The following is a 14,863-nucleotide window of genomic DNA, read 5'->3' as shown; positions in this document are numbered from 1 at the left end:
AAGTGATTAGTGATAAAAGCTGGTTGTACTTTTACAAACCTTTTGATAAAAAAGGATCAAAGATCTCAATGGGATATATATGTTAAAGCTTTTGATAAGCTGGTTGTACTTTACATGGTTAAAATTACAGGTATAAGTTTTTCATGTTACATATCAAAGATTTTTCGGTCTAACTTGACTTTTTTTTTATTTTATTTTTATAAATCAAATATAATCTAATATAAATCTCAAGTAATTAGTTTCATAGGGGAGAAGGAGAAATGTTAGTAGTGGAGATTGGAAATTTTACCTCTTGCATACATAATTTATGGAGAATGTTAACGAGTGCTCTTAGGACATTGGTTAAAGTTTAAAAATAGGTAATTGCATTAAAAAGAAGTGTAATTATTGATAAGACAAAAGTAAAACCTTCTATTCTCAATACAAATTTTTTATTAAGGTATTCCTTAACCAATGCATTTAGGACACTCGTTAGCAAGACCTGTAATTTATTTAGGGTAACGATAAACTTGTGTTTTAAGTCAGAGTTGAATAGGAAAAACTTTCCTTCCATTTCTGCTCATTGTTATTTATTGAGCATTCAATCGCAAACGTAAAAATGTTGGTTCTACTTGGAAGACTAAGTTTGTTGATATTGGTGACATTGTCTCTATTTCTTTCTTAATCAATCATTCTCTTTCATCAAAACAATTATTTTTAATCATTCATTTATCAATTAAATACACAAAAGGTATGAATGTGACAAAAACTCAATGTCACATAAGTATTTTTCGAAAATATTACGTTTGAAAAACTACTGAAGTCTTCCTAGGGCAAAGAAAATATTGTCTAGGAGCCAAGGCTAGTGGAGAACATTTTTTTCCCTCACCCAGATAATCTTAATATGTCTTCCATGGAGATATAAAAACCCAGGATGCATGTCAATGTTAATCTGGGTCATGCAAAAAAGTGGTGCTCAAAATGAGTTTCCTAAAATAACTCGTAAAAAGTACCCTGATGAGAGAAAATATAATGTTTCTCACTAGATCAGATACTGAAACACAACTCATATACTTCTAGTCTTGATTTTGACCAATTTGCAAATATCAATGGTATCTTAGACAATGCGCATGGTACAATATCAATGGTATCTTAAACAATATAAATCAAATAAATCAATTTTGTTTGACGCGTTTTTGTTTATAATTTTACAACGGATGGAGTAAATATAAAATCAACTGCATTCATGGAGTCTAAAGTAGTTCTTGATAGTCATGAACCCATTGAAACCCTAGCAAGATATGTCTAATGTAGATAGATGATGTAAGCGCTACAACCAAAGCTTGCAAACTCAAAATAAAACTAAAGTGTAGGACCAAAAAACGTGTGCCAATAACGGAATCCAAGGGTGAAAAAGTGAAACATTCCGGCGCCGACATTGAAAACTACTACTAGGTTGTTTTGGTTAAGGATACTAGTTTCAAATCCTTCCTCTTTGTTTGTGTTGTTCAACATCGACCGTTTCTCTGCAGCTACATAGGAAGTTGCGCTTTATATTGTCTCTTTTGTTTATGCAGCAAAATCAACCGGATTAACCAACTAGCACTCACACACACTAGTTGTAATAAGTCAACAAAAAATATTCAAGAAAATTTAAAATATTTATTGGTACAAAGTTCATAAAATAAATAGCTACAATTTTATTGGGCTAAACATATAGAATATATAAAAATAGTACATAATTTTTAACTCAGTTTTAATACTACTAGCTATAAAATAAACATTTCGTTAAATTTATTACCATGTGACACGTGTTGTCATTATCTAATATCACTATATGGATTAGCTGGAAAGTCATTTGTTAGTACGATTTGATTTTATTAAACATGATCATTATATTATCTAAACATGTCTAAGTCGAAGCAAAAAAAGGCAATGAAGTGCAAGAATTAAAATGTTTACGCGGCTACGTGTTATTTACTGAGTGGCTATATATGGCTGATTCAGCCACATGCCCTCCTAATTTTACGAGACATTATTCAAAACCCTACCACTTCATACGGAATAAATTCCGCTAAGCAATACTTTTATTTTATTCAATTTTTTTGCTACTGTATTATTTACTATTTGCTAGTGTATAATTTGGAATTAAAAGCCCATTAAAATAACCAAAACGTGTGGACCCCTTCCATACTTTGAGCATGGTTTCTTGATTATTTATATTGTTTAATGTATAATGTAATAATAAAAAAGTAACGAAATAGAGGGATTTGCGGGTAGTTTGGATTGGAATGGAAGGCTTGAGAGACTCTTTAACTTACTCTTAAAACTGTTTGACTTTTGTACAACGAAACTCAACCGCAAAAGCAAAAACTAAAGCATTGTTTATAGTGCTCACATAAATCATATGATGACGTTTTATAACGGCAGAGAAAGAATAGTGGTGGAATACTTGGTTGCAAAGTAGCATTATGGGAGTATGGCTACACCTTATTGCACGCTATCATACAAATATGGCCGTTGGAATGACCAAATCTCAACCGTCAAATGAGACCATAGTGATGTCACCATACTCTTGATTAAGGAGTAACCAAATAATCGTTCTCTTATACTTTAATAGTCTTTTAATGTGATTAATGAAATGGCTTGGTGGGTCTAACTTGGGTGGGGTAGAGCAACGGCAATTATTGGCGATATGCTACCGTAAAGTGCAGCGATCGATATCATATTAGTGGGGTGATGTAGGGACCATTATGCTAAAAATATTAACACTGTTTCATAGGTTGAGACAGTTAGCTTTTTATCGGACCAAATAATTAAGTTCTAGAATGAGTGAATAGAAAAAATGGTAATTCAATATGAGTATCAATTGGAATAGATATTAAATTTTTTAAACCTGTAAATATATCATTGAAATTTTAATAATAATGGTCGATCTATTAACTTTTTGTTTAATGTTATAATATGACACGTTAAATGAATATATGGTCTTCGATCATGATAAGGTTGTTATATCATGATCAAAACATGTTTTACCTCATAAAGTTTACGTGTAATATAGTCTAATGAAGTTACATGAGTTCCACGTGAAAGATATCGCACATTTATTTAGCGTGGCACATCATAGAGTTTATATGTAATATTGTCTAATGAAGTTACATGAAATCCACGTGAAAGATCACACGTTTATTTAGCGTGGCACATCATAATCTATAAAGACAATATTTTCAAGACATAAGGCATAATGCAAGACAATATTTTCAAGACATAAGGCATAATGCAATCGTCCAAATTGAAATTATATCCTCTCCAAAAGCATCAAGAGACACATCATAAACGAGAATGACCAAAATGAGAATATTACACTTGCCCAAATATGGGAAAGAAAGACTCAAATGAGTGAAAAGATAAAAGGACAAGGGTGGCATAAAAAGGATAAGGATATAGAAAGTTACCAAAAGTACTATATAAAGGACAATATTATCCATTAACGAAGGGAGTCTTCAGCTAGATTTTAACTTAGTTTTGAGAAATGAGAACCCTAGCTACCACCTTTCGTCACTTTCTCATTTCCTATTTCAACTCCTTCCATTCAAGACCATTGAAGCTCCATGTTTAAAGAGCAAGCATTAGATCTATTGCATCAGCGCCTGTGACAACTCTGTAACTTTGTATATAACTTTTTTAACTCTGGTTGATTAAGATTTTTGTATGTTATCTTCATTGTTTTGTAATATGGATTGAAGTTATCATTTTCTTATCTTTCCATGTTTTCATGTAAGATCACCATGAGCTAAATATTTCTTTGGTTTAGAAATAACATAATGTTTTGTTTTACGTTCTTATCTTGGTTTTTCATTATGTGGTTGTGAGAATAAATTTTATTGAAGTTGTGTTACATTATGAGTGTTGTCCACCATTTCTTTCTTCCTTTGAGGATACCTCCAAACTGTTCAAAGTGCATAATACTTATGACAGGGGAAAGAGTACATCTTTCATGTTAGTCAGATCAGTTCTAAGATTTTTTTGTGTCCAGGGAAAATTAATAAGGTTGCGTCATTTTAATTATTTGAATGTTTGTCTTGTATTTTTTTATTGCTAAAGATTCATTTAAAATCACGGTTATCTAAAAATATATTTTCAATAGAATTAATCAAAGTGAGTTAAAAAGAAATATATGTATACTAATCTTAACTACAAAGTAAAAATAATAATTTTAGTGACCCTAAAAAAATGGTGTTCTAGGCCAACGCCCCTTCCGTTCATACTCAGAATCACCCCTAATTTTAGTTAATTAACATTAATCACAAAGTACTCATCATCTTTAATAAACTAATGACTTAGAGTTAAGGTTTGTAGTCACAAAATAAAAAAGAGTTAAGGTTTGTTAGGAGTCCATGGACTTATGGAGGTGTATCCACCCACGACCCACGTGCTTTTTATAAGCAACCGACTAATTCAAAACTCAAATATAATTAATTTTTCCTTTATGTTTATTAAATAAGAAAAGTGGGCATGGAAATATATAGGTGAACGAGACTTCATCCATACAAGATAAAACAGTTTTATAATTAATTTTTCCTTTATGTTTATTAAATAAGAAAAGTGGGCATGGAAATATATAGGTGAACGAGACTTCATCCATACAAGATAAAACAGTTTTATGAAGGCTTCTTTCATACTAGATCAGGCATATTTTATGGAGTACCGCGGAATATTCTTACTCCCTCTGTTCCTTTTTAATTGTCACATTTTGACTTTTTACACAAACCAAGACAACAAATACTTTTACTACTTTTGATACAACAATTTATTTTTTTCCTATAATAACCTTAATCATTTAATACTTCATTTCATATATTTCTCTCTCTGCAATAAATATATAGGGGTAATATAGGTAAAACCACATTTAATAATACTTTGAACTTTGAAAACGACAGTTATTTAGAAACAAAAATTTTATGCAAAAGTGACAATTATAAAGGAACGGAGGGAGTATTTAACAAACTAGGATGCATTCACACACATCATGATGCTTGAATCTTATCTTTTATTTTCGTCAATAGTTCATTTCTTTAATAGTTAAATAAAAAGATGTCTCTGCGAATTTATCTCAGTTAACAGAGACATTACATAAATATTATATGACTATAGTTATGGAATTGAATGTATATATGAATGTTCATGCCCGTTCTAGATATTTTGTTAACTCATATTTGATTGTTAGTCCTCTTGGGCATGAATACCAAAATAGTGCAAATAATGATGAATATGCGAATGAAGACATATATGATTACAATTTTGATTGAGCAAGCACTGGTCTCTTATTTCCCCTACCCGAAAAAGAACAATTAAACATCAAAGCTCAGCAAAGTTGTGTCATTACCAACCAAGTACCAAATTAAACCACATAAGGGCCTCTAGTTGATATGAATCACCTCCTTTATTTTTTTCTCTTTCCTTCTCCTAACTCTCTATCTGTCTCTTAATCTGATTCTCTCTTTATTAAAATTGAAAAATATAATCGAGAGAGAATAAGGTTAAGAGAGTTATAGAAAATAATAAGTGAGAATGAGATAAAAGTGAAAGAAAAGATCCAATTTTCTCCGACTCTCTCAGCCATTTGGTGGCCAAGTAAAATATTAGTTTTTTTTTTTTTTTACACCAACACTAATATACTCTAATTGGAAACACATTTTTTATAATTAAATTGCATGACTTTCACTTTATATATGAAAGAATAGAATACAATAATGTGAAATGGTACTTATAAGTTTTTATTTTATTTAAAATATACTCAAGTACACCATCCGGTCACAAATATAAGCAAAAATCCATATTTTAGATTCATTCAATAAATGATGTATGTTGTCTACAATAAAGACCACATATATCATTTATTGAATGAATCTAAAACATGAATTTTTGTTTATATTTGTGACCGGATGGTGTATTGAGTTAATAAAATATTTCACCAACATTTTTCATTGACCAAGAAGAATGTTATGTGATCACTGATGACACACGTTCACAACTTTATCAATTACTACTAGCTAAGTAGCTTAATTACTAAGGTGTGCCAGCAATGGTCCAGATCACTACCCGGTTAATAGCAAGTGGTTTTCATTTGACTAGATTATTTCAAAGTTTATCACTCCTAAAAAAGCATAAAATAAGTTTTTGAAAAAGTTGTCTCATGTAAATAGTAGTGGATGTATTTTAGATGATAACTGTGCAATGAAAATCGCTAATTGAAAATCAACAGCTAAAACAACCTCTTGGAGTTTGTTTGCAGTTTAGTGAATAGTTTGATAATCGATTTGAGTCTTTTTGCTCATGAATTTTTTATCTGTCTGCTGTACGGGTTAGAGTACTATTTGTACTCTTTTTTGAGATACTTTTACTTATTAAAAAACTACTAAAATTGAAATTCAATATAATAAGATGATAAGATATTAAAGATAATTTTTCATCCATTAGTTACTCATTTAGCCCTTTAATTCTAAAAATATATCCTCTATTTAGTCGAGCAAGCTTCATATATTAAAAGGTGAATTTCATGTTGGATCAACACTAAAATAATTATTCAAAATATCAATATTGACTCGTGACATTCTTTAAAAGTACAAGTTCATGAGTCCTCCCTATTCTTAAATTTGTTGTGATGATTTTTTTTAATAGCATTCTAGGTCATGATTTGATCAATGTTTTTTTTTTTTTTTGAGAGAAGGTTTGATCAATGTTAGTTCGACAAAAATAAAAGAAATGAAATGAATTGAGTTTTGATCCATGAAAATCCGTTTTTCTCTATTTTTTTCCCCAATTAATACCAATTAGATAACTAATTCACTCATTGGGACGACTCATGATCATGAATTTTTTACTTTTGGCTGGTACTATCGGTCACCATAGGATATATTTTTTTGAATAAATTTAAGGAGAAAATTTGAGAGAGTAAAAGTGGACATTTTACCATGGAATTTTTTTAGGTCTTGATGACTATTCTTAGGGTACAATTTCCATTATAATGTATTTAGTTCAAAGCTGAAACAAGATTTCATGTGTCCTAGTGGGCGAATTATACTTTATTTTTTTTGTGAAAGGTGAATAATTCATAAAATACTTTTCATAAAAGGCGAATTATCCTTCTTGAGATAGAGAGGTTACACAAGTTGATTTTGTCTATTCTAAGAAAAAACTACATACACATAATTATAATTTTTTTTGAAAGGTACACATAATTATAATTGAATTCAATAAAATATGTTTAATGGATCAATTATATATGTGCCAACTGTGGTGGGTCTTTTGCTCAAAAAAAAAAAAAACTGTGGTGGGTCTTTGGTTACTGGATGATAACTCAACTGCATTCCACATTGATAATTCAAGGCACTCGAGTCTAAATTTAATTCTACTCAAGTTTTGATAAACAAAAAGGATATATCTTCTATCAAAAAAGAAAAAGAAAAAAATACAAAGGATATATCTATAGAAGCCTCATTAACAAATTGGATCGGTATGTACTGTGTAAGGTTTCTGAAAAAAGAAAAGTTGACTTTTTCTTTTGTTTTAATCAATATGATTCTAATCATAAACATGTATAATATTGATGGTTGTTGACATAACGAGTTGCTAGGTTACTGTCCAGACACCATTATATGGGCCATGTCAATTAAGCAAATGAAATTTCTCTAGATTAGTAACATTTTTTTTTTTTTTTAATTCCAACTCTTATCTATGTTTGGATTTGTTTCTTTTGTTCGTTGATACTTTTCTTTGATGACTGCTCTTCTGGCCTCCTTTTGCTTTTAAGCCTATAGAATAAGGGAATTCCTCTTCTCCCATCTGTTTTTGCTCATTCACGTCCAACGTGAGTTAACTCACACTGAAAAATACACCTACGTGAGTTAGCGCACGTTGAAAATGCACATGCGTAAGTTAACTCACGCTCAGCTAGTTTGACGGGAACGAGCAAAAACAAATTGGAGAAGAACAATAACCATAGAATAATGTTCGGAAATATCTTCGAAAAGCCCTGTAAACACAAAACAACTTATCTAGGAGTTACGAACTGAACCCCTTGATTTCTGCTCTCCCCCTGCACTTTTCGCTCCCACCCAGCCAAACTGACCAAAATACCCCTGCGTTAGTTAACTAACACAAGTGTAAAATTATGCGTTACTTAACTAACGCAGCGTGACTTAAGTCACGCATGTGTAAAAACCGTTTTTTAATGAGTTAACTCTCGCTCAAAAATAACCACTAAACTTGTTTTTCACACAGATTGGTCTGTGTATTCATAACCAATCTGAAGTTTGGTTCCATTTTTCCGTGGGCCAGCACCAATTGATCTGAAGCAAACGTGACTAGTGTGATTCAACAACACAAATAATGATTCAATAACAAATAATTTAATTGGAAGAGCTCATACTGTATCACTTTTTTGATCAAGTATTCAATTGGGATCGCAAACAACAAAGTGGCACCTCTTAAACTTTTAGCCTTTTAGCTCGTACTGTATCACTTTTTTCATAGCCTTTTAGCTTGTTTTTTGGCTTTTGTTACACAATCGGTTCATGAACAAAACCAATCTGTGTGAAAAACCAGTTCAGCTGTTTTTTTTAAGTGAGTTAACTCATGCGTGGTAAATGTGTAATTTTAGTTGGGCGCGAGTGTTTTGTGTTGGGGGTAGAGCAGAAATCGAACCCCTTTGGAGGACAAAAAAAACAAAACAAAATTCCTCCTTTAGCTGGTTTGGGCCTCGGTGGGCTTATAGTTGATATTGTAGTTTTTCGGGCTTTACCATGTTCTATGTAAAAAACTTGAGAATTGCTTTTCTCCCATCTGTTTTTCATCATTTCCGTTCAATGTGATTACGTGAGTTAACTCACGCAGAAAAATGCACATACGTGAGTTAAAACACGTTGAAAATGCACCTGTGTGAGTTAACTTATGTTCGGCATTTTTACGGAAACGAACAATTCTAAATGGGAGCAGAGCAATTCTCCAAAAACTTTGGCTCATATTCTACCCTTAAAAATTATTTGAAGTACTAAACTATCCTTCATTCTAATAAATAATTTCTTTGTTTTTTGTTTTACTTTTCTACTGTGTTCTGACAAATTCAAAATTTGAGTTTGTCGGAATAGAAAGAAATAAGTTTCGAGAAACTCAAGCTCAAACTCCGACTACACCAAAAACAAACTTTGAATTTTCGGTATATACTTGTATTCTAAGAAAGTCAAATTTTGAGTTTACGAAAATACATTTTTCGCTCTATATCCTTAATGCTTACTTATTTTCATTTAAAGTGTTGGTGCAATCTTAGGCGTTACTGTTGATGCATTCTAAACCGTTAAAATATCACTTTAATGTGAAATACTGATGCAATCTTGAACGTTAAATCTGTGTAAACACTTGAAATTCATATGCATACACAATATAGATTACTTCCACACCGAATCTGAAAGCAAACACTAGGACCGTGCTAAATCAACTATTCTATTACCAACAACTAGAAATGTAATTCTGCGAATCAACTCAGTTAAACTTTTTTTATTAAAAAGGAAGTATATACTTCTGATTTGGAATATTTACAAAAAAAAAGGTAGATGGGGGGTTTTGTATCAATAAGGGGGTGTGCAAAGCAACCACTTACGTCTTTTGTCTTTCACAACCCAATCCGTAAAGAAGAAAAAAAATGAATTGTAGACGGTCATTACACGTCAACTACTTAAAAATGTGCCAAAAACATCATTTAAATGATGATGTTTTTTTTGCATATCTAAAATTTGAAACCCAAAAAATTTCCAATTTTTAAGAAATAGCGGGGATAAAAGAAACTTTCAAAAAATGCAGTCCCAAGACCAAAAATCAGACCCCAAAGTCCTCCCAAAAATTTTCGTTCGAAAGGAAACTACCTAAATAGACATGGCAACGGGGCGGGTTGGGGACGGGTTTTAGCATACCCGCCCCCGCCCCCACTTCATTGTACCCCGCCCCCAAACCCATCGGGGATAGAAAATTCACACTCAAACCTGCCCTTAGCGGAAACGGGTTTCCCATCCCATCCTCGCCCCAACCCCCACCCGCAACTGTAGTAAAAAAAAAACATTTTTTACCCTTTTTTCTTCACAGCAACAAAAAAGATCTAATAACAAAAGCTTCTAAAATCATTACAGCTCAGAACATCTTCTAAAGATCATAATGACACAGTACAAAAAACCTTCTTAGTTGCAAGATTATTAAAACAAAAGAAGGGTATAAGAGTAAAATGATTGCCAAATATAAAGGTAAAATTGTAATTTAAAACAAACAAGCGGGTGCGGGGGTGGGCGCGGGACGTGTTTGACCTTCCCCCAACCCCGCCCCCGTACTAAAGCAATGGGTTTTCCCCGCATCCACACTCAATCAAATCGATTTTTCCCCGTTAAATACGGGGCCGGGCGGGCGGGTCTGAGCAGGGGCGGGTTCAAATGCCATGCCGATACCTAAATTAGCACCATATTACAATTGCAAATAACAAATGAATGTCCCCACAGCCAATTCTCACCAGTCACCAACTTCCTAAAATTTGATGTCCTTAGCTGGAACCATGACACTTGTCATAAAACAAAATACATTGACAATATTTGGTAAAAAATATTGAAAACAAAAACCTATCAGAATCATATAACAGTAAAAAATCAATAATAGATATGTTAAGTTTTCAACTTAATCACCAACAATAGATAGGTCCAAATTGTAAGAGATTTAGACCCCTTAAGCGAAGAGAAGAACCCACTATGCTTAATACTTCAATCTTGATTTCAGTTCATCTTTTCAATCTCTAAGCTTTCTAACTTCCCTTGCGAGTATTTATCTATTGTTATTTTGTATGAGCTCAAATATCATTTCTAGAAATGTTGATGCTACATGTGACAGTATGAGATCCTCTCCCAAAGAAAAAAACTACATGCGACAGTATGAGATCCTCTCTAAGAACAAAGGGACGGTATGAGACACCAAATGTGCGTTTAATTTAAATTGTCCGTGTTATTTAACTTGTGTAAATGTATTTAAAAAAAAGTTGCCAATCCGGCATGCAATAAGAATGTGCTTAAGTTTATAAATTCACAAAAATATTCATGAAATGATAGTATGAAAAATGAAACATTGAAACCATACGATGCATACATTGTTTTACACATATGATGTTGTACCCTCAAAAGTAATAATGGTTCACACCAAATCACATTAGGATATAAAGAGCAACCTAAAACGCATATTGTTATACTTGCAATCAACACGCCAGTTCTATTGAAAATCTATATTTGGTTGCTTGGTACCAATAACTTCATTGCAAACCTTTTATACCTTACAAAACACATGCAAGTTTAACAAAAACAAACCACTCAACAACAGAGACAATAGTTCTCTCAACTTATAGATATAGATTATGAATCTTCAAAGCCATTGACAGTGCCTTCAGCGGCTCCTGCATTTATCATAAACGGAAAGTAGAATCAGTTGAGCGTGAAAAACTATTTGTAAATTGTCGAGTCATACTCAGAAAAAGAAAAGGATGTAAATTTTTACAACTATTTATTATTATTTGTAAAATTAGGTAGCACCAAAAGTAACTTAAACTTCAGAGCAGACAGTGGAAGTTTTGAATCATTGAAAAGCTAATGAAGATGTCACAATAAATAATCAGAACCATCCACTTGACAGGTAATAGTAATACAATTTCAATTTAAGATTCTTCAGATAACAAGTAAACTAAAAAACAAACACAGCATGGCAGCATACATCAAAATTTCTCACAGAAATTTTTTCTTTAGATTATAAAATTCTAAAAGTATTAGGCGAACAGAAGGCGTCAATGAAAGGAAAAACCATAATAGATTTTTATTGGGAATTAGATTTATGTCATGGATAGAAAACTTACAGTAGGGCAATATCTTCCACTGTTGGTTATCACCTTTGTTCCAGTCCCAGAGGACAACAGTAGTACCATCATGTACACCTCCAGAATTTTTATCACCATGAAAAGCATCCATGTTAAGTTGAATATTGTTGACCATCCTTACAGCTCTGTAACCATTACCCTGGTCCTTGCTCTCAGTCCACAGAACTGACTGATCAAGATAGTCAGGATTGTAACGAACGAGCCGTACCTACATAAAATGTTGAAAATACAGATGTAAACAACAAATTAAGATAGAGTAGGGAAAGAAAGAGAAGGAAGACTTGGGAAACAGGATGCCGTATAACATTGCTATTTTTTTCCAACACATTAATGACACACTATGCATCCGAATCATGTAATTCCATAACCCATAAGCATATTCAAAGCACAGTATTAAAAGATCACATTGCAGGATTATTATATAATAAAAATCTGAGAGAGATACTGTCATGCTTTTCTTTTGGTATAAAAATGTCGAAGAATGGGAAGGTTGTCTTGTTTGATTCCAATGACAAGCTATGCCATGTGTTCTAGCAAGAGCTTATAATATTATGATAGTTAAAGATGATTTACCAAGGAAAGTCCTCTATAAGGAATTGACCCAAAAACCGGTTTACTTTAACCTTAATTATTCATTTAAGTTTGAACGTTCTTTCTTACTAACATTTTAGTGGAATGGAAATAGACAAACAAATACAGTAAAAGGTTTTGAAAAACTAACAGGGTGTGCTTATCCCAATGCAAAAACTTTGGTTATTCTCAGACAGCAGAACAACACAGCACATGCAACTCTGTCTGAAAAGCATAAAGGTCTAAGAAGCTCATAATTAAGTTATTGACAAAAGGTCCCCATGGGACAGGATAGAGTTCTATGTAGCACCAATACTTCAAATTGAAAGTGTATCTCGTGTCCAATACAGATACATATGGATATGGTTACATTCAATTGCTTCAATTTTCTTAAATTATTACTGGAGTTTACGTGACAGTGTCATCGTGTTGGTGGTTCATAGGTAAACTTCACCATTTAATTTTATTTTCATATAGAAATGCTAACACAGTTGCCGAATTAACCCAACACCAATATTTCAAATTAGCTTCCACTAGTTTTAACAGACATCACATTCCAATTCTATCAGTTTTCACCTACAAAATGTTGGAGAAAAAAAAAAGGTAGGAAAACATAACATCCTCACTTGCCTTCACGTTCAAAAGACCAAATTTTACGATAATTTAGACAAACTGCCACTTCTAAAGATGAAATTTTCATATACTTCACTAGGTTTTAAATCCTGATTTCATTTACGTCACTTTGATATTTCAGAGAATCATAGTCAATTGTGGTCGCTTGTACATCAAAAGTGAAATTTTTTTAAAATAACCAAATTTCTACTTCAATTATCACCTATCAGCACAGCAAGCATAAACCAATAATGAGCATTTGTTACATGATGCAGAATATCGGAGATGCAAACTTGAATAAAAAGGAAGTTGGAAAAGTTATATCTTACTGGATGGGTGGCACCAATGGAATGCTTAATTGCCTCACCAGTGACCTTGTTGACCAAAGCAAATGAAGGGTAACCATCTTTATCCTTCACTTTGGTGCTCCACTTCACATCCTTGTACCAATGCTACAATAACAAAACCAAAAAATCAATCACAAGTACAAAAACCAAATACCACAGAGCCAAAAACATACACATAAAAAAATCATTTTGGACATTCACAATATTTTTGTGGGCCAATTTAGTTCCGACAAAAACAAAACACGCAAAGTAGTCCTCGACATTTGGGTTTTATTTCTGTCAAGGACTAAATTGGCCAACGCGAAAATTGTGAAAGACAAAAAAAACGGATCTTCACTCAACAATTAAAAACTCAGTCTAGTCTAATAAACCCTAAAACCCATTTTAGTCCCTGTATAACAATCTACAAATAATTCCTCAAAATTACAATAATCAGAAAACCTTAAACTGAATTTACCTGATGCTGATCGGAGGGATCAGAGGGAGCGAGAACAACCTCACCACGACGGATAGTGAGAGAGTAATTGGGTGAAGCTTTGGTAACAATCTTGAAAGTGGGTTTGTTGGAGGAGAGTGGAGGAGCGGTGGGTTCATGAACTTCATGGTTGACATGGTGAACGTTGGAAGAAGGAAAATGGGGGTTATGGGTTTCATGAGAAACATGGTGAACGGTAGCGTTTGGGAATGGTGTAGAGGTGTGATCATGTACGGATGGTGGTGCAGGTGGGTACGCAACTCCGTAGCTGGGTTGTTGATGGTGAGATTGAGGTGGATGAGGGAAATTGTTGAAATTGTCCTGATGGGACACGTGTCCAGTGTGGAACACTTGAGTTTCTTGGTGAGGTGGTGGTGGTTGAGGGTAATTGTTGAAATTGTCATTACGGGACACGTGTCCAGTGTGGAAGACTTGAGTTTCAGGTTGTTGTGGTGGTGGTGGGTATGATGGGTTAGGGTAGAAGGGTGGTTGTTGATGATGTGGTGGTGGTGGTTGGTTGAAGGAAGAGAAATTGTTATTGTTGTGACCAGGTGGTGGGTAATGTTGTTCGTTGTTGTTGTCGTCGTCACGACGGTGGTGATGAGTGTGGGTTACGTTGGAGGTGTTGTGATTGAAGGGGAACTCCATTTTTCTGATTCGGGAGAAGAAGATGGATGCTTAGTTGTTAAGCTTAAGTTTTGATTTTATGTACAACAAATCGATGATGAGGAAATCAAAGAATATGGTGTGGGGCCAATCACTGCGTAGAATCGGATCTGTATTAATAATCGTAATCGATGTTATTCATTATTCATATCTGCTTCAACACGTGGATTTTCTTTTGTTTTTTTGTCGTATTTTATTCACTTTGATTTTGATATTCAGTCGACCTAAAACGTCTCAATAAAATGAAAAAAATCGGAATCCACG

The 14,863-nt window shown here is 33.1% G+C and overlaps 1 protein-coding gene across 2 annotated transcripts; it reads right to left on the bottom strand.

Annotated features, from left to right (window-relative positions):
* Positions 1 to 11,102: 11,102 nt before the first annotated feature.
* On the bottom strand, positions 11,103 to 14,613 carry EULS3 (hydroxyproline-rich glycoprotein family protein). Of its 2 annotated transcripts, XM_085727206.1 has the most exons (5): positions 14,302 to 14,613; positions 13,916 to 14,226; positions 13,441 to 13,563; positions 11,909 to 12,137; positions 11,103 to 11,455 (listed from the first exon to the last, which is right to left on the bottom strand). In XM_085727206.1, coding segments are annotated over exons 1-5 (945 nt in total). In that variant the 5' UTR covers positions 14,582 to 14,613; the 3' UTR covers positions 11,103 to 11,453. The 2 variants fall into 2 exon arrangements, with proteins under 2 accessions (XP_085583332.1, XP_085583331.1); XM_085727205.1 differs by having other exon boundaries at positions 13,916 to 14,613.
* Positions 14,614 to 14,863: the final 250 nt, after the last annotated feature.

Source organism: Medicago sativa, chromosome 7, assembly GCF_051527215.1.
Source record: "Medicago sativa cultivar Bolivia chromosome 7, Bolivia_mono, whole genome shotgun sequence".
In the NCBI taxonomy this organism is placed as follows: domain Eukaryota; kingdom Viridiplantae; phylum Streptophyta; class Magnoliopsida; order Fabales; family Fabaceae; genus Medicago; species Medicago sativa.
The sequence above is the reverse complement of the archived record's forward strand: the minus strand, read 5'-3'. Positions and strand labels throughout refer to the sequence as shown.